Below are 21,221 nucleotides of genomic sequence, written 5' to 3'. Positions count from 1 at the left end.
CTTTTGTGCTTACAAAGTAGAAATCTCAAAATGTCACTGTTTAAGTCAATGGTAAAGCTGATTTCTGATGATGACAGAAAAAGCACAGTTCAAAAATTCTGATGACATGACAAAATCCTACTGCTGATGTGTTTGGAAAAAATGTAGATTTCCTTTCTTGTCCCCAAAATGACCTTCCTACACTGTGCCACTGAAAATGGCACTGCTTGCTCTGCTGCTTTTTTCCTCCTTCCCTAAGATAGTGGGTGTGTCCATTTTGAGAATGCAAACAGAGCTGTTCAAGAATAAGTTTAGTATGATTAAAAAAGGGTAGGATAGAAGTTCTGTCCTTCCAATTTCATAAAGCTTTCTGTATTAAATAATGAATTTTCGTATATCAAAGGCTGATCTATCACTTTGAAAACACTGAGTTTAGCCCAAATTTAGGATTTCTGAAAACAGACTTAAAAATAAACCTTAATGCCAAACCCAGTGAATTCAAATATTTAACATCCGTGTCCTACTGGGAAGGACTGGGGTGGACAAGTGAATTCAGTGGGCAAAGAGCTCAGGTCAGATTCACTAATTTGCCCAACTTTCAATCCCAGCAGGGCTCCAGGGCCGAAATCTTGGTCCTGAATAGCTAAAGTGTTGGAATATTTAACCCACTGATAAATATTTCCTGCACTCTACCCAGTCCTGTTTCCATTGCAGCAGCAAAATTCACATTTAATCAAGAAGGAGAGGTGCCTGCCAATTTCCATGTGACCTCCTGCAATCTTCTCCTTTCTGTGAACTCCTTTCATTCTCTCTGCTGGAAGCTCTCGTCGTGTGGCATGTAAATGCATTTGCTTGGCTACTTCTGAGACTCCTGGAAGCACAGGGTGTCCCCAGAGCTGCACTCAGAAGATGGGTTACTGGGAGGGAAACAGGTCAGTGGGAATGTAGCGTGGGGGTAGAGGAGTGGAGAACTGCTGCTGTCAGTCCATGTGCATGGAGAAGGATTTAAAGAGAAAAAGGAAAGCTGAGCTATCCATAGCACCATCAGCCAAGGTTACAGCGAGCCCATGAGCTCCACATCCCTTGAATCTCCCTGGAGATGTACCCTGATATAGGTTATGCCCTGTGTAGATCTGTCTTGGGAGAGAGCCTGAGATCTGCAGAGCACTGAGCAGAGGCAGAGGGAGGGCAGGAGAGGAGCCTCCCAGCTCTCCTCCTCCAGTCTGCAGGTGCTTGGCTGAGTTAAAAGCAGGAGCTTCATCCTGCACTGGCACTCACCGTGAGTGAGATTTAATAATAAATAGCCTAAGGGAGAAGGTGGAAGAATTGGTTTCTCAGGACTTTTCCTGGAGCGAGGATGAAATATTAAAGAAACATTTCTACCTTGAAAAAAAAGCATCCCAGAAGTGATGGATAGGAGCCATTAGCCCTGTGCATTACACGTGTGCTGTATAAAGGTGCTAAAGCACTCAAGGAAATACCACATGCGTGGTAGCATTGCCCAACAAAGCACTTGTTCATTGATGACCAGAAATGACTCCCATCCAAATTTATTTCTAATCTTGCTCACTTAATATACCTAAGTCACAGATTAATGAACAAAGAAATGTCTAAAACTGAGGAGTCTGACCAAAATTAGAATCGTTATGTGAAAGTAATGTGCCTATAATTTGCACTGTTTTTTTCCCCAACTTTGTGGCAATCATTTTTAAAAAACGTCTATTCAGGACAAGTAGAAAAGTTCCAGTAATTACTTGGTCAGCACTGCTGGGTAATTGTAGATACATTGTGAGATAGTAATTCAAAGCTTCTCCTTAGTAAAAGTATTGAGAAGAGAAAAATCAGCTAAAATTCAGGGGATGGGACATAAGAGGAGGTGTAAGAAATAAGGAGAAGCAAATAGGCAAAGCAGCTCTGCCAGGATGTAATCACATTTCCATGTGGTGTTTCTGAGACCCCCAGTGGCTCTGGCAGGGGGCATTTCCCTGAGTTTGATGTTCAGAGATGTGGGATATGAGCAGCTCCTATGCTCCAGCTTCTGCATGTCTCTTGTTCCCACAGCAGGGATGATCAGAAATGTCACCTTGATGGGCAATTCTGGTTTCAGCAGGGGAAGGAGAGTCAAGATATAGGCACAGCCCATCTGGAAGAAAAATGGGAGGGTGAAAGAAGTGCTGTTCACCACCTGTGCACACAAAGAAACAGTTTGTCAGATTTTTATATCCTCTGGCCTGGTACATAAATCAAGAGCATCAGCAGATGTTGCAGAGCTGCCTTTGAGCCTTTCTGGGTCCACCAAAGGCTGTTGGACTAAGAGATTAAGACTGCTCAGATTGCACACCCAGAGTTTAGCTGCTACCCTGGTTGCTCTTGCAGTGGGGATTTTGAAATAAACCCCCCCTGCTTTCAGTGCACGCTTCTGTCCATACTGATCACAAGGAAAATCCCAGCCTTCCTCATTTGAAGGCAAGAGATAGGAAGACCTGGCCACAGGGAAGAGGCATGCAATGTGCCCTGGATGCATGAGCCAAAATTGCTGTGCCCAATGTACAAGGGAATGTTGGTCTTGTTTAACCTCATGAGATCCCCATGGTTCCATTTCTTAAACTTGTCTGGATGGTGCATGCCATCCTTCAGGTGTGTCAGCCTCGGCACTCACCATCTGCTGGCTTGCTGAGGGTGCTCTCGAGCCTCCATCTATGTCATTAATGGTGGTATTAAATAACACTGGTATTAAAAAAAAAAATATGCCCTAGGGTATAGTACCATGTCCTGCAGCTGTAGGGAGGAGGAGAGAAGATCCAGCAGGCAGAAATTGTGCAGCAAGATTGATTTATTTAATTATTTTACAAACTCTTTTATAGACTTTTTTCTTCATAGTCTAATTGGACAAAGGACAAGCCACCCCTTGGGGGTGATTGGCTAAAGTCCTAAAACATCCATTGTCAAAATATTTGTCTACTAGACTATAAACAAGACTTCTCCAGGTTGCAGGTATTTCATTGTTTGCATAACTCTGCTACCGCTTCTGTGAGAGAGAAAAGTCTCTCACGGGCTTAGAAAATAGCAAGAAAATCCTTGCTAGCAGCATTTTTGTATCCACACACTGGTCCCAGTACAGACCCCTGGGGGACACCACTTGTCACTGATGTCCATCACTGGACTCTGAGCCTCTCACCAAGCAACCCTCCAACAGCTTTCTTATCCATCTATCAGTCCACCCATCAAATCTGTCTGTGCTTTAGAGAGAAGGATGTTGTGGGGGTCCATGTCAAAGGCTTTACAGAAGTCTGGTTAAGTGACATCTGCAGCCCGTCCCTTGTGCACTTACACAGTCACTCCATCAGAGAAGGCCACTAGGTAGGTCTATGTTAGCCACTTTAACTATATTTGTACTTAAAGATACATATTTATAATACCTATAAGATTTTAGCACCAAAAGTTGCCACCCTTGGTGCTTTCAGAGTCCTTAAAGTTCAGGGTCACACATGGGGCTCAAGAAGTGCAGGTGTCTGCAGGCCATGTGCACCAAACTTTCACCTCAGTATTGCTGAAACATTATTTGAAGCTTTATGGAGGCAGGCAGGTAAAATGGTCAGAGAAGATTGTCAGTGCAGATGTAGGCAATCATTAGAAAATCTCATTATATTCAGGAGTCTGTACAATGAATCACCTTTCTTATCCCAGAAAAGTGAAAACCTTCAGTTTAAATGAAATGTTTTCTTCTTCATCTCTCAGGAACTCAACAAGCAGACAGATACCTACTGCCTACAAGAAAAGAATGCCTAGTTTAAAATCTAATCATCTTGTCCAACTGCTTTAATATAATTTTAAAAATATATCTTACAGTCTTACTCTATCCAGTCTGGCATCTATTCAGTATTTTCTGGCTTAATATCCTGTATGGGATTCTGATTATCATGGGAACAGGGAACAAAGAAACATTGGACAGGAAGTCATCAGATAGAGCAGCCATATCCTATTTTTAAGGGGAATTTAATGCCATCAGTACTTCTGGAACAGTGGAATTATTTGCTGCAAGAAAAGAATCAAAATCATGGTGGTGAGCAAAAATAGATACAGAAGAAGTAGACAAAGATTCTACAGAGTTGATAAGCTCAATTTCCCAATAAATCTTCCCAAGCTTGTTTAGATTAGTGGTTCAAGCTAAGTGACCTGCCAGGAGTAAATGATGCCTGTAGGAAAAGTGAGACATCTGATTTTGTCTAAAACTCCTTAGAAATTTAACTTGTGCATGTGGCACACTTCTGCACTCAAAGGGTTCACCCACGTGAATCTTTACTTTGTAATTGTTGAATAACTTAAATTCCTTTAAAAGATTTGAGCACTGCACTGTCCTCTCACCAGTAAAAATTTCATACTACGAATTTCATAAAATCCAGTGCTTACTTGCCTAGCAGGTTTCATCACTAGATCTTGGAGTGCATTACAAAAAAAGCACATGACATTATACTCATTTTGCAGACAAAGAAACTGACGTTCAGTGAATTATAGTAGGATCCCATGGCAGGGTAATAAATCAGACAGACTCACCACACTTCTTTCTGCTCACTTTGTCCTAGAGTGAAGCCACAAGACCTTCTTTAAGATGCAGTGATCAAACCAAGAGAAGTAAATAGGCAACATCTATAGCATTTACCATGGAAAGTGGAAAATCAGGTAAGTGAGAATTTGCTAAGCATCATTCAATGTTTTCAAAAGTGGTGACCATGATCAAAGTCTTCTTTGCTCGTCTTTTAATTAAAACTCTTGACATCAACCTCTAGACTCATAGTGAATTGTTTAAGTTTCGGGGAGTTGTCTTGGTTTGCGTTTTTTGTTTGTTTAGATTGGTTTTGGTTTTTTTTGGTTAGTTAGTCGGGTTTTGGGTTTTTTTAAATTTTTCCTTTGTCTTGTCACTGGGTATGATGCTATTCCTAATGAGGTTGAGTTCCCACGGAGAACTTGTAGACATTTTGGTTTTACTTACCCAATACCCACTTCATGATCAGCAATTCTGTCCATGAGAACTGAGTTGTTTTGACTCTGAATATTTGTTTTGGATGATCCGTGATGGTCTCGTTGGGGAGATTTTTGACTCCTTCAAAGCGGTCTGAAGCGTTCACTACTAACAGTCCAAGGAAGATTGTGAAAGAAACTGCATGAGCCACAAACTTCATGAAAGGACTTCGAAGGGTACGTCCCAGCTGCAATGGAACATACACAATCATAAAGTTTTTATTTACCCACCTCCTAGAAGTTTTTTTCACTATAAAAAAACCTTTTGAAAGCTTTTGCCCATGGTAAAAAGGATTCAGTAATTGATTCTGGATCATTAGCTAAATAGGGTTTAGATTTGTTCAAGTTGTTATTTGCTATTACGAGACATTATACATTGGGTAATTTTTATGCGTGCCAATGTCTTACAATGCCCCTTTAAACCCACATGTAATATCTAATTGTCCTGGCCATATGGTGAGTGGAAAATGAAGAGACAGGACGTTTAGATGAAAGACATGTTTGTTTGTGTATGTGTTATATGAGTGCACTCTTGTGTCAATATAAATCCTAGTGATGGACACAATTGTCATCCTTAAATCATTGTTATATGTCAGAATCTTTTACTAATGGTGAATTCTTGGTTTGTTATCAATGTGTAAGAAAGAGCCTTCTGTTTAAATATTCTGTGGCAATGCTTTTCATATGCTTTGCTATGATAGTCTTCTCTCATAATTAGTACAAAAGCTGGAGAATCACTCCCTGAACACAAGGATTTATTTGAAGACATTAAGCCAAGAACCAGAGCAGCAGGTCTCTTCACTACAGATAATATTTGTTCTGCTCTTCTTGAAAAGCTTTCTTTGTTAATGAATTTAAATATCACTCTTTTAATTTTACATTTTCTGTGAACCAAGAAAACATTACTCCAGAAAGATAGAAAGAGTAGAAGCATTTTCAGGAGCACTAGGGCTGAAGCCTGTAGTGTTGGACAAAACAGGGAGCAATGGAAGAGCTGGCCTGGATGGGGCCTTTCCAAACCCCCCACAAAGCAAATTATATATATTTTTTTTTTTGGTATATTACTCATTGATTCATTCCCCTTGATGCCAAGGTATCATCCATTTTTTTTTAATATCTACTGATTTGATCATAAAACTTCATAGGAAAAAGGACATTAAAAGGAAAATCCTTGTTTCTTATTTATCTCCAATAGCAGATTAATTCCAAGGAGCCCTGGTCTCTGCTCATGGCAGAACAGGAAATATTTCAAAAGTGGAGGTCTCTAGGTCTAGCAGAAATTCAAAGGAAGTCCTAGGATTCTGGGTTTTATTTCTTTTTCTTAACAGAGTTTTTAAAATGTCAATTAAATCTTTTATAAAGTTGACAGAATAGGAAATCCTACTGGAAAATTTGCATGTTTCTAAATATGGAGAGACTTTCCATTAAAGAAAATGAAAATGTCTGCTCTTTCCCCAGGTCCTGGCTAACATTCCCTGAGGTCAGTAAGGACATGCTTAATTGGGTAGATATTGCACTGACTTGAAAGCCAAGTTTCTTTAATCTTGTCTAGGAATAATATGGCAGATGTAGGAGTGGATGAAGTGTGTTAAAAGTAGTCTCAACACTTGCAGTTCTGGTTCACCCCCAGTGCTGTCACCCTTGGTGTAGTGCTAGTTCTCAACAGTTTTTATGGTTGGTGTTGTGTAGATTTATGCTTTGTAGTAGAAATTACAATTCCAGTACTGATGGGATGATAGGATAGGCCTGAAAAATGTCCCACACAGTAATAATCTCGGATGTTTTCCTCCTGTGACCTGAGAGAGTTCAGATTGCAAGAGTAAAGTGGAAAAACAGCCATGGATCCTTAGCAAGAAGTTTTTAAGAAAGTGGATTTGCAATCTGTATGAGATTCATTTCTACCCTGAATTCACTGAAAGAGAAAAATTGAATCTACCTATTGAATCACGAATCCTCTCCAGATAATGAGAATTTTTCTGCTGTCTATAGAAATGTAAAAAAAGAAAGACCTTAGATTAAAGCAGCATAGTCTCAGTTATGAGAGAAATAATCCCGTGTATTACAGAACGAAATGAATTCTATGGGTAATTTCACTTACTTCTCTCATGATTAAACAGAAATTTGTATTTAGTTAGTGTTACATCAGCCTTTCGTCCCATTTATTACTGCAGAAAGTTTACAATTATTTTCTTGAGCTGAAGCTTTTTCATCTCTTCTCAGAAATCTGATTTTAAGTAAGAGCTACAGAAGATGTTGACTAAAATATCCTGTAAAAAATTAATGAAGTGTCAATTCCTCCAGCCAGTCTAACACTTTATGACTAAAAGATTTTTCAAACAACATGATACCGTTAAACTCAAGGTGTGTAACTGCATGAGGGTATCAATTTCTCGATTTTTTAGAAAATAAAAATACCACTTTCATCAAGCCAGGATTGCAGGGTAGTGTCTGGCTGTACTGCTAAGATAGAAACACTAACAGTGAATGAATACAAAGGTTCATTCTGAAGAGAATAGATCAGTGCATGACTTTAGTATCCTGTCTCTATGATAAGAAAATAATGAAGCATACAGACATGTCAGAACAAAAATATATAGTGTGATATCATTACAAAATTTTGCGAATGCTCAGGCAGGAACAAAAAAGGATAGAAACATCATAAAGAAAAAATCCTTTACTGTGCTCTGTGCTACGCTCACAGCAGAAGCATGAAGGATACTGTTGTAGTGATTTCATGTATTTCAGGATAAAAAGGTACAGATACAGCTTAGGCAGAGTGAGCCATTAAAGTTCCAGTGCTTAAACAATGCAGAGTCCGTTGCAGTGGGAGCTGCAGTCCACAATCCCCAGCATGGTTACAGGAAAACGAGACAACAGCCATTGAGGGCTGTGTATGAATGATCTCTCAGTGTTGCAAAGTTTGGCCATGCACATCAACCAACCCGAGGAGAAAGAGAACACATCTTGAAGCTCTACAGACAATCCAAACAGTCCCTCGTGCTCTTGTCATTACATTTTTGGGCAACAGACTGTGCAATTTTTCTATCCAATCTCTTTTCTCTTTTGATCACCAATGAAAAAAAACTTCAGAGACCAACATATAAAGCAATAGTTTATTGGAGATTCGTGGTTTCCAGGAGATGGATGAGTGAGCATGGATATTTCAGGATAGGATAGGCTTAAACTTCATGGGTCGTGTCAACAGTCTGTGCATCCAGAAATGAATGAATGAATGACTGACTGACAGTAAAACTGCTTCTAATAAAGGCAGCTCTGTGCAACTGAGTGGAAAAGAATACATAAGGTTGAGGTGCAAACTCCAGGCAATACTATGTACCAAATTTTTGTGGGTAGCATTTGGTATGGTACATTCTAACCTCACAGAGCTTTATTAAAGAAAATTTTCTCTTGGGGAGGATAGGCTCCAAAGTATGTTCCTAGCTAAGATACATCAGTATCTTTGAAGTAATTTTGAATATGAATTCCTTTACTATCCTATGTGAAACTGCAGAATGTGAGCAGCATAAGAATATGATACACAGTAGTGTTGATTGGACAGCTCCTATTGCAATATTTCACATTAGAAATTTCCTCCATTTTTATCACTGCCTTGGTAAAGAAATGAGTCCCTGACTCATTCCTGGGCACCTGTGTGTCTTGTAAGACAGGCCTGATTTAAGTTAAATATCATAACTGGTTGTTCCTATGGAAAAAATATTTCATTGCCCAGTTGTGTAATATCAGTATTGCTTCCATCAGTAAAAACCAAATAAAACATTTATAAAGTTGACCAGGACAAAACTGGACTGCTCAGAGTGGAAACGCTGCCTATGTAGAATTTTCTGCAGTAACACTGTGAGAGGACACAAGGCTCTTGGATCAACCTGCAGCCCTTGAAACTGAGGCCAATGATTTTGGGTAAGGTACAAATTTGTGGGGGAAAAATGCATTTGTTATTCAGTTATTTCTATCACAGGCCCCAATCAAAAATCAAGACTACATTGTTCTGATCAAGGCAAATCCATGCATTAAAAGACAATACCTGCCTGAAAGAAATTTCAATTGGACTTTGTGCTAGAGGATTACATGTGGTTTTTCACAGTCTAAAGTGGGGTGAAAAGAAAGGACATTGAAAAATGAGAATGCATGAAAGGTTTAGTGTAATGAAATCAAAGCTGATGAAAAGTTAAGTATCTCCCCCCTCCCCCCTTTTTAAATTTTAATACATCAACTTCAAGAAATTAAAACCAAGTAACTTTCTCAATAGTTTCTTACTTCTGCTGTAAAACTGTTTTAGTTTTAGGGGGGTTTTGCCTCAGTTTCTTTCTCCTTAGTTTTTATGCTTTTCTTTTAAATTGTCCGCTTATTTCTAGTCTAATTGTTCTCCCTACCTATTGCTATATTCAAATGTGGCCTCTGTAATTCTGAGACTGCACCACAAACGTTGCTGTTGGATGGTGTGCCAACTCCCAGCACGTTCAACAGAGGTGAAGGAAATTAAACAGCTTCATAAATCCCTGCTAGACTGGGGTCTGACATGAGGGAATCGAGGTGGTAATTCCACACTAATTCCCTCTATGATCCAGCCAAAACCACCTGCAGCACAGCCTGGCTTTCACATGCACTTCTCTGTGAGCACCTCTGGAGTCCTGTCTGGTACCCATGGAAGATGAGGGGCTCTGTGTTGATACAGACCTCGAGGAGATGAAGTTACATCCTCATATACTCTAACACCAAGTACTCCTCTTGGAGCTATTTTGGAGGAGACCAAGGCTCGAGTGTGTTTTATTATCTCAGACATACTGAAGGACTGTTTTTCTGATTCTATTAATGTACGTTTCAAATTATAATCTCTCCTCAATACTAATTGATGGATCTATAACTACTTGGGTTTGATAAATTTAGAAGGGATTCCTCACTGGTTTTTAGAGGAAATGGGAGAAGATACTTTCAAGACTGAATACTGTACAAAATCACCAGGGGTGATTTTGATCAAATTTAAGTACCTGTGATAAGCCTCCTGCAGAAGACATCTACCTTGGAAGGGATGATGTTGCTGGCTATTGCTGAATGTGAAATGATCTTTTCCCCTGCCACCCGTTTTTCTGTGGCAAGAGCAGTGAGAAAACTGTTTATCACTCAGCCACACACCTATTTATCTGCCCTTGTTTGAGCAGACTCTTTCAGGATGAACCCTCTACAATTTCATACCACAAACAACTTGAGATTTTACCCAGGCTAATGGTTGGCTCTGGTCCTTTGCCCTTTAGGTCTCAACAAATTCTCCTCCTCCATCTGATCTATATTTAGGTATACAGCAGTATTCTAAGTTTCATCATCTTTTCCCTCAAAACCATAAATATTTTATGATTAAATCTAGTCTTTGCTGCAACACTAAGAAGTTTCCTGGGGCTTGCCAGAGTATCAGGCCCACGTGTCATAATAATGCTCCACTAACTAAAACCACAATAATGCTCCACTAACTGAAACCACAATAATGCTCCACTAATTAAAACCACAATCATGCTCCACTAACTAAAACCACAATAAAGCTCCACTAATTAAAACCACAAGCTCAGAAAGAAGGAGGAGAGGTAACAAAGGAGCCATGAAGAAGGGAGGAACCCACAATAAAAAGTGCATGAAAGGAACAAGAGTTTAACTAAAGAATCTTGTCTTTAGTTATTTCCAGTTTTGGTGGCTCTTCTGTTCTTGCTTCACTCTACTCCCATGTTGTTATGTCCTATAAATTTCTTGTTCCTTTCTTGTCACCCACTCTTCACCCTCTTTCCCCACCACCCCACTTTTTTCCCTGTCAAGATGAATCTCAAACCATGCCAGTTTGTTCCGTTTGTGCTGTCAAGCGACACCTCCAGCTTGCTCTCCCCCGGGGCAATACTAGAGGGTGCCATTAATCATTTCCCAACAGCATTATGGAAAAATCTGGGGCTTCATTCCAGGCCCTGGGTAGAAATGCCCATAGACCCCATGCACCATCAGGAGTTTGTACCTTGCTGCAGGGAGCGATCCAGTAGGCTATTGCAAGGAAGGGCAGGCCGATGGAGACTCCAAAGACAGCCAAGAACTTCACAGCTATGGATTGCTGCCTTAAGCCTGAGAGGTTTTCATACCACATGGTGAGCAATTGCTGCTGGCAGTTGGGGTGAGCAACAAACTGTGAGAAAAGCAGAAATAGAGACATCAGTAGCATTGTCTAAGGAGGATGAGATTTCAGGGAATAACCTTCTGAGCTTGCCCATGGAACGTGACAGGTCGTGTCTTTGTTGTCTGACAAACAAACAGAAAACTGCAAAGCAGGCACACAAGACCCTCAGGTACTGGCAGAATGTGCATCACTTCTACTCCTTGTCTTCCCTAGGGTAGAGCTACCTTTATGTGATTAAAAAGCAGAATGTCAGAGCCAAACCCCAAAATCCATGTGGTCAGCACTGACAAAATGCCTCTGAGCAAGTTACCTCTTGGGGTAAGACAGTCTACCTGGGATTCAGAAAAGACACAGATGTACTTGGAAGTCAAGCTGAAAAACACCATCATGACTTTGCTAGAGACAGAGGCCCTTGACCCAGCAGCTTAACATGGCACTAATATTATAGTGTTCTATTCACTGTGTAAAGACCAAAAGGGAGCCATTCTGCAGGGCTCTCCTGCAAATTATGAGACCTGGCTGGTATTTTGCTGCTTTAAATGCTTTATCTCAGAGTACCTTTCAAAATATGACAGCTCATTCTTTACTGATCAGACAAAAAGACAAATTCAAAAGCAGAAGGAAAAGCTGTGGTGCTCTGGTACAGAAAGTACCTGTTTTGTACCCTGTAACTGAGACTCTTCTGCAGTTTACTGTTCAGAGGTAAAAAAAAAGAGATAAAAGGAAAGGCGAGCAGCAGAAAAGTGAAAAGGACAATTTCTTAATGGCAAAATTACAGCACCACCAGATCCCACCTAACGGTTTTATAATAAAAGATTAAACTTCTTTATTTCATATTGTTCTTTGAGGTGATTGAATTTAGAATGTGGCTACCTTTAATCACAAAGAAGGATAATTAAAAGGCAAAATAACAGAAAGAAAACATGAAAAATAAATATGTTGCTGATGCAGTTAATTGCATTAGCAGAACTGAGGGTTTCATTTATTAGTTCAGTGGCTGAATGAATGTTCCTAGGAGGGAAATATAAAACGCTCTACTATTTCAATGAGCAGAACTTTCTGGAGGTGAAGGGGAGGATGAAGGGGGTCAAGAAAAAAAGAGAGGAGGAAAGCAGAGGCTGCTGGAGCTTGGTGGCCACTGCTGCCCTGCCTGCCTGGACATGGACCAGGTCTGGCAGCCACTCCTTGCCCTGGATCAGCCCTTTAAGCTGAAAGATTTCAGCCGTTGTCTATAGTTTTCTTGGGACTGAAAAGCAGAGAAAATGCTAACTCTGCTTTCATCTTCACTATCTGTGAACCATGATCGAATTGGGAACTTAATGGACTCTTTTTGAGATGTTTGCATAACAAAACTGTTACTGTTCAGAAGGAAATACAGTTGCACAGTAATTAGGATTGCTGTGGAATAGCACTTTTCCTTCATTAAAAGCACATTAGCAGATGTTTAAAATGTGCTCTTGAGATGAATTTGGCTTTTCTCAAAAAGAAAAAAAAAAGAAAATGAGACTTTACCCCTTCCACTGAATAAATCAATCAGAACAAAGTAATTTGTAGGTACTTTTAACCTCCTTTGTCTTTAGAATTTTTTCCTGGAAATATTAGCATTTTAATATGCTTTCTTTTAATCTGCTTTCAAAAAAAAGCAAGCTTTTAAAAAAGATAATTATAAATCATGAGTCCTAGTCCTTCTGAGCATTTAAAGTTTGAGGTGATGACAGCAGTATTACACGGAGGCATTTCCTAATGCCCAGCGTTTATGTCTGTACTAATGCTGCTTGGACTTGTTATCTTTCTGGCAAATTGACAGAAAAATCAAGTGGAAGGAAGCTCGGTAGAGAATTGATCCCTTTTCCAAATTTTATTTTCAGATATCATGAATTCAACAACAATTGTAGAGGCTCATGGAAAGGGAAATTACACTGGTGAATGTGCAGACTTCTGGGATGAAGGGCCCAAGCAACATCCAGACTTCCTCCTCCTCTTGCAATTGCTCACTGCATTATGAGAATTGATTCAAACAAAGAAATTCAGTTGTCCTTGGCAATGAGACAGTCAAAGACTTCTGGTTGGCATTTCAGAGACTTCATCAGACATTTTAATCTGTCCATTTTTTCACTTTGTCTGGGAACAGCTACAATGAAAATACAAATATAGGAAAATTGAGAAGGAATTGCCATAAAACCCAGTTCAGTGGAACAGTTTATTTTGTACAAGGCAATAAAGACAGGTGGAGTGGCATAGAGCCTTGATGGTGTTCATCTTACTCTGATTATTACAAAAATGAGGGAAAAATAGGTTAAGGATCAGAAAGATCAGTGCATGAATGAGTTTTGATCTGTTATTTGCTTATAGCAAGCAGTACAGTTTTCATTGTTTTCTCTATCAGACATTAATGAAACACACAGTGACCCCTGGGCACTGCCAGCCCTCTCTCTATCAACATTTCAGAAACTCATCTTAGATCTCCTCAGAGATGTTACAGAGCCATTTAACTTTCTCTGTCCCCTGGGAATGGGCACTAACACCAAGTTAAAGATTACACTAATGCTTTGCTTAGTGACTTAGGCACGGAGAAGAACAGAGCTTGAGACAAAAGCTTCAAGGCAGAATGCTTCAAAGCATTATGACAAATGGTGATGTGTGATATTGAATTTCAGAGGACTGAATGCTGCAGTGCTTTTTCAATGTTCCCATTAAATGCTATTTTCCTTTCTTCAGTGCCGGAAAATGAGGCGAGGAGGCTTTTAGGGACAAACTGTGGATGCTCCTGTGCTGCAGACAAGAAAGAGTGGTGTGAGCAGGGCTGTGCGGAAGGGCAGGATATCTCTGATTGAAATGGAAGCACTGGCAGTGGAGGGGATTGCCTGGCTCCAAAACCAGCCACTTAAAAGCATTGAGTGCTTTATCTCCTGGGCAGAGGCAGTAAGGTAATGCATCAGGACCTGCGAGCTAAAGCAAAATGTTTTCCAGTGCTTGTGCATTCAGAAACCACGGTGGAAGCTTTTCTGGTCCCATGGCCCTGGGATCCCAGTAGATGGCAGTGCTTTTTGCTGGTACCTTGCATACCTTTTGATATAGGAAGGAAACTGTACTTCCCTCCAGCCTATCAGTCACCCAGCTTTTTAAGTTAAAAAAAGGCTAAAATAATTATAATAAAATCACACATCAATCAGCTCAAATAATGAAGCTGCCAAAGCAGCATTTTTGAGAGGCAGTGAAAGACTCAGGAAAGTATTGACAGCTCCAAAAGCCCCTGTCCTGTGCTACAGGGGATTAAATGAGAGAGATTAGTATTTGTCTGGAATATGGAAAAAAGTTCCTCAGAGACTTCAGTGGGAATTGAAAGGGCCTAAAGAAACAGTTTTACATATAGGAATAAAGAGGGTGTTTCAGAGATCACTGTGGATACCACATTGAGTGATAACTTCTCCACATTTCTATCTAATTCGATGTGTGGCAGCTCTTTCTGCTAGCTCAGCGTGTATATGCATTGTGGGGAAACACTTTCCAGCCCTTACGACAGAATGAGAGTCTTTTCCTCAGCATAGCTGTTCAAAACAGGAGTTTCAGTCCACAGATGATAAAGTACCTTTATATTTCTGTGAACATATAGAAAGTTACTTCTGATAGAAAACACTGTAATAGAGAGACTTTTATTTTTTATTTTCTACTATATTTAACAGAGAAAGAGCCTGTAAGAGGAGAGGAGAGGAGAGGAGAGGAGAGGAGAGGAGAGGAGAGGAGAAAAAATCTCTGTCTTGGACAGAAAAATGGTGTCAGCAGAAATAAGGAAACTTATGGCAAGACAGCTAAAAGACAGAGGTCAGCCTCAGATCATTGGAATTAATCGTGCAGAAACAAACCAGTCTCTCTTTTATTACTGAAATAATTCTATTCCCCTTAAAAGTACAGGCAAAAGAATTAACCACCCAGACAGGATCATCTCACTTTTCTAATGTACCCTACACAGAATAGCCAGGAGCTGTGGTAGGAAGGAAAAACTCATCAGTGAAGCAGTGGAAGCAGTTTAAAACCCTGCATATCAGAACTAACAACGTGAACCTGTGACTGTAGAGTCCTGAGGTGCTCCTGTCATGTTCTCTCAGCTTGTCCCTTCTTGTCAGCCTTATGGCAAACCTCAGTGTGTTTAATCACTGAGTGTGAGCTAAAATGGAGCTGCATAAATAGACTTTCAGTAGAACACTGGGGATGTCAAGAGACACTGGCAGGGGCAGGGATGAGCAATTTCTCTTTCCATCATGTAGCTGCATTCATGTCCTTGGAACAACCTTTCTGGGTTCATTATTAAGCATTTATCTTTTGATGTAGCTCTTTGCTTCTGCAAACCTACATTTATTAACACATTTTAGGCTGCAGCACCTGCTCACAGGAACCCTGGGCTGGGTGTGTAAGGCATCAAATGCCAGAGATCTGAGGGAAAATGCTGACTCAAATGAGTCATCCAAAGGGTTTCAATTGTCACCTCGTGCCTCTAAATTACAAGTGAAAAAGAAGGGGACAGCAAATGGGTTGCATACATGGCTTTTCCCATTTTGCCAGCATCCCTGCCTATGGCAGGAGGGTTGGACCTGGGTGATCTTTAAGGTCCCTTCCAACCCAAACCATTCTGTGATTCTGTGTTGCCAGGAACAGAGGAGCAGTGCTCCTTCCGGGATCCACACATTGGAAAAACCAGGTGGGATCTGAACCCCACACATTGTGTGCTCTGCAAAGTTAAAAGTACGTCAGAATTATCACGAAGATTTCCTGACACCTCACAGACAAACACAGCCTGAGCTGACTGAGCTTGCTGTGCTTGTGTTCCCAGCAGGACCAAAGCCAGTGCTGGTCTGGAAAGGTGAGTTGGGGTTTCCTTGGCAGCTTTGCTGTGCTTGAGCAAAACCAGAGGGAGGGAGGGAGGGAAAGCTGAGCTTGCTGCATAGGCAGTGCCGTGTTTCTCCCAGTGAAGCATTCACCAAAGGAGAAATGAAATCATCCTTTTTCAGCAGGTTGCTGAAGGCTGTGGGAGTATCAGCAAACAGTGGCAGGGGTGGAAGAAACTCAGGGAAAGGTCAAAGCAGGATATTACTGCTCTTCCCCTGAAGGGTGGAAAATACACTGCCATTTCACCAAAGAGGATCAGATGAATTAAGGGGTATACATATGCCCACATGCAAATGACAGGGGAAAAAAAACAATGAATGTATTAAAACAAAACATAATTTCTTTGCTTTTATAACACTTTTCCCTTTTGAAGATTCTTTTGATATTTTAAGCATTTTTAAGGCTTGAAGCCTAAATAAATGGTCTGCATTTATACTGAATAAAATACTTTTCTTTGACTGAAAGATACATTTTTGGAGGCTGGAGAAAAGGTGGAAAATGTGTCAAAACATTTTTTTTATCCAGTAAAAGACCCATTGCAGAGTCATTTCACCTGATGCAGAGCAGAAGATGACAGAGCTCAGGGGGAATTACTGAAGTTTGCTGGAAAACACACAGTGCAGGGAAAGACCAGCACAAGCAGAAGCCTTTTCTTATCTCCACGTTGTACTCTGCTCTGTGAACCTCCAAGTGAACAAAGAGCCCTTTGTTTTGTAGAAACTATTCTGAGACCTTAGCAGAAGCAGGTGGGGTATTCTGTATGATACTATGGATTTATTTCATGCTCTGGAGTGCGAAAAAAATTTGCCTTTAGCAAATGCTTGTGCTGTTAAATTCTGATAGGTGAAGTTGTCAGAGGGTAAATATGGTTGGAACTTGGTTCCCTCTTTGCTGTTGTGGCTGCAAGAGAGGCAAATAAAACTGCAGAAAGTTTAAGAAATAAATAGAAAAGTACATGCCCTACTGTTAATGAATTAAAAATAACAAGTGAAGTTCAATTCCAAAGACCCATGCTGTGACACCAGGACCTTTTCACAAAAGAGACTTGCTCTAATTATATTTAAATTCTATCCATGGCCACAGGCCCAGTTTTAAAAACACTTTGCACCAGACTAACCTTATAAGAGAGAGTAAAAGCAGGTCCAAATTCCTTTGTCCAGATGCAAAAGTAAGATTTTCATGGACGAAAGAAAATTCAACTGATCAAGACTCATTTCAATGGGATCTGACCACGGCACAAAAGGAAACACTACGTGACAAAAGATATATATCTGAGATATTGCTGCAGACACCCAGACAATAAGGAAATGTCCCTGCCCTGAGGATTGCTGCAGCTTTCCCTCTGTCCCTGGGGTTCATTTGACTGTCTAATGGCAGCACACAAATATTCATGAAGATCTTGCTCATCCTGCAGATGAGCTTTGTGACAGGCTTGGTGAATAGTCAGACCTGCTATCTGGAGTCTAACTTCAGTGGTTTTAAACCTGCAGCAAAGGGAAGAGGTTTATATTTGTAAGCAGGGCCCAGATGAGCCAGAATTATCAGGAAAAAAAGCCCCAAGTAATTGTGCAACTTCACACTCTGAATTACTTTTAAGGTGTAAGCCCACAAGTATTTAGTATTAGTAATTAATTGCACCTTTCACAAAACCTTTCACATTGTTTCCTTCTGAACCAAAATCTTTCTTGTTAGAGCCATTTGGCAGAGGGCAAATACATAAAATCCCAGGATACTCACACATTCCCCAGTTTTATTGAAATCCAATACCTGGATCCACTTGCTGGTTGACCTGAGTTATCCAGTACAAAATCATAATTTTGAACAGTTGAAACCTTCACATAGCTCCAGCTTACAAGCACATCTCCTTCCTGTGACTCATTCTGCTCTATAAAAACAAGAGTGTTTGGGGCAGATCTGCTCCCTGCTAAACCAGTGAGTACGTTAGCAGGACTGGGATCTCACTTTGCAAAGGTGACAAAGGACAGAAGCAGGGCAGTGAAGATCATCCCGGTGCTTGTGTGATTGTCCCAAAGCCCCCGTGTGGCTCAGCTCCGTAAAGGCCATGGCACGATCCTGGCAGGATGAGCAACGTGGGTAGAAACAGGCTTTGACCAGACACCATTTAAAACCCAATAAAAACAAATTAGTCTAATAGAAGACAAAAATGATGGGGTAAATAAAACTGCCAAGACCATTGCAAATGCAATTTGCCCATTGACACTAATGCTTTTCAGTGCTGACTGGAAAAGCAAAATTAATAATAATAGTGGAAGGGACTTTTGTTGTTCTCCTGTTAATTTTATACCATATGAAATGAAAAGGTAAGCCTGATATATTTGAGATGTGTAACTAGAAAATGTAGAGTTTACACAAATTCTTTGGTTCAGTTTAAGCCTTGTTTTGCCTTCAGTTTCTTTATAATTTGACTTTCCTGAGACAAAGATAGGGCTTTTTTGGGCTCAGCATTCTTCTCTAGGGTAGGGAATAAGGCAGTTGGCTCTTTGGAAAATGTCAGTTTCTTGTTCTAGTGGGCTGCATGTTTGCTGAAGAGATTTATTGTTACTGTCTGATTTGTCCTCTTTTTACATATATGAATAAATATTATCATTGAATTATTTATCTGAAAACAAGAAACTGAATTGCAAGTCCCAGCCTTTAACATTCCAGGATTTTCATATCTGTGCAAAATCAAAACCACTTGAAAATCCTTATTATTGAATTATTCATCTGAAAACATGCCATAGTAAAAAACTACCAAGCAACAGTGTCCCTTTGGTATCTCAAAAAACAGCCACAGAGGGCACAGAAGAAGAGATTTAAAACACCATAGCCTCTTCCTCCCCCAGGAGAGCCAGGAACTATTTTCCCTTGGCCACATGGTGAAGAAACTGGGCTGGTGCTCAAGCTCAGCTGCCTCTAGTGTAGATGGATTTATTCCCAGCAGGGCTGGTGGGGAGACAGACTCACTCATAGGATGAGACTCCTCTCTCCACCAGGTATAGAGTCCCAAAAATATGCTCAAATGCAGACATCTACAGGAGTGTGACAAGAAGCTCATGCAGGAGAGCCTCACCCTGGGACAGTATCCATGCAGATCCACATTTAAATATCACTTGGGAAAAGACCCTCAAGAACTTGAAATACTGGTTTATTTATATTTATTTTAAGGGTTCTATTAATCCATATCTGACTTTTCATCCCAAATGCACCTTTACAGGTCTATTGCCTGTGGGGAAATAGGCAAAGTCAAAATTGAAGTCATGTAAGGTCAGATTTGTAGCAAACCATATCAATTGCTCTTTCCTGTGGGAATTTTATTTATTTATTAAAGGTAATTTAAGTCCTTTCATATGTGAGGTACATCCATGCAATGATTTTGATGTGTTCCTCTGCTCACTTGTCTGTATCTTGATGGACATTTAAGACCCTGACACTTTGCAAATGAAAATAATTAAGTCTGCATATTACAGTAAATTTGGAATATTGCAAACAATATTCAGGATGGAGAAATGATTCATTGAAACCTTAAGAGGATGGATGTATGGGCAGGAAATAACAAAATGAGATTTGTCAAAGAAAAGAAATTAAAACATCTGGGAAAAAGGAAATAATCAGAGTCACAGATTTCAGTGGGAGGAAGGAACCTTGCTAATGAAATACTCAGATATAGAAATGCATTCTGTGGGGAAGGGAAGTAACTCCTTCCCTTTCCAATCTCTGTCAAAACATCTGCAACATGCAATTAAAAGTGTAAAAAGAAAAATTACATGGATAAGCTTTAGAGTCCAGAATGACCACAGTGTTTCCACTGTTCACTTAGATATTAAATTACATTTTACAGTATTCACTGGCTCTCCCCGATGGAAACAAGAGATACTTCTCTTCCCACCACCACTGTCCAAGACATCAATGACTTCACAAGGCCTCAGTTAAATATTCCTGAAACTAAAAAGTGGGGAAAAAAATTAACGAGGGATTGCACGAACAAAAGTACAACTTCCTGGAAGTCCTTTTGACTGAGGAGTTCTCCTCCTTGAGGCTTCTCATTTGGTGGTAAAACATAGCCCTGTCCTGTTCAGGGCATGTATCTGTGCATGTTATAACCACTGGGGCACTGAAAGATCAATGTTCATCCTATGAGAAATTCCTAAACTAAAGTTGTGCATCTGAATAATTTCATTTGTGTTACCAAAATGTAGTTTTCCATTGGTGTTAAGGCTGGTGTGCAGGCTGTGGGCAGTGCCCTGGTGTGCCCTCTCCCCTTTCCCCTGCAGCAGTCCCTCCCCAGGGCACTCCCCACAGGATTCTGCAGGATAACTGCAAATTGAGAGCGCTCAGATGTCACCCACCATGGCACGTGGCACAGATACACTCCTTGCTCTCCAAGGGGAGAAGTGTCAGAACTTCTTGTCAGTTTTGGGTTTCTCCTGCCCTCTGTTCTCCAACTTATTTTCCTGTGCTTCCCATGCAAAACCCAAGCTTTCCCAGGTAACCTTCCTAAGGATGCTCTACAGGAGCTGTCCCCCCACCTGTGGCTGGGACAGTGTCTGTTACTGCATGTTTTGGGGTCAAAACTCTCTCTTCAGCACAGGCAGGGCTGGTTCTTTTGCCCATTCAGGGACTAACCTTCTCCAGCTCCCACTCAGGCTGTGGCAGCAGTTAATGAGAGCTGGGACATCTTATGCCCTCAAGCATCGGAGTCGCGTGACCAACGCAGTGCAAAGTTATAATCTAATGCAGCCACGAGTATTCTGTTCAGAGCATCCTCCATATGTTAATTATTAATAATATAGTTATGAAAAAAGTTCCTGTTCCAGCTCTCTCTTAAATAGGATTTACACAGCCATCTGGTGTTCTGTTTAATTTTTTTTTTTCCAACCCAATTTGTGTGTCTTACTGTTAATTAAATTAAAACTCATGAAAGAGAAAGGTGCTCTGGCTTTATGGTGGTTATGAACGGAGCTGCTGAGAAGACAGAGGTGGGCACTCAACATTTGCAATTAAAAGAATAGAGCAATGATAACTCTGCCATTGGGAAAGAAGGAAAATGAATGTCACCTCCTACAGAAGAGCAACAGCTTTACACCTACAGAGAAGCAACAGCTTTACACCTAAAGGTAAATGTCAACACAAGTCCCCTGCCAACATTAAAGAGAGGCAAGAAAGGATCATA

General features: G+C 40.5%; 1 protein-coding gene across 2 annotated transcripts in view; it reads right to left on the bottom strand.

The window, feature by feature from the left end:
* The window catches only part of TRPC7 (transient receptor potential cation channel subfamily C member 7), a 74,807-nt gene that overhangs the window by 19,367 nt on the left and 34,219 nt on the right, over positions 1 to 21,221 (bottom strand). For both annotated transcript variants that reach the window (XM_042014713.1, XM_042014712.1), the window contains exons 4-5: positions 11,009 to 11,173; positions 4,970 to 5,186 (exon numbers count right to left, since the gene is read on the bottom strand). In XM_042014713.1, coding sequence (XP_041870647.1) covers positions 4,970 to 5,186; positions 11,009 to 11,173 — 382 coding nt within the window. The remainder of the gene's footprint in view (positions 1 to 4,969; positions 5,187 to 11,008; positions 11,174 to 21,221) is intronic.

This window comes from Corvus kubaryi, unplaced genomic scaffold, assembly GCF_017639235.1.
Source record: "Corvus kubaryi isolate FWS band 111438036 unplaced genomic scaffold, C.kubaryi_AGA036_p1.0 split2-37374, whole genome shotgun sequence".
Classification (NCBI taxonomy): Eukaryota; Metazoa; Chordata; class Aves; order Passeriformes; family Corvidae; genus Corvus; species Corvus kubaryi.
This window is presented reverse-complemented; position numbering and strand designations above follow the sequence as displayed.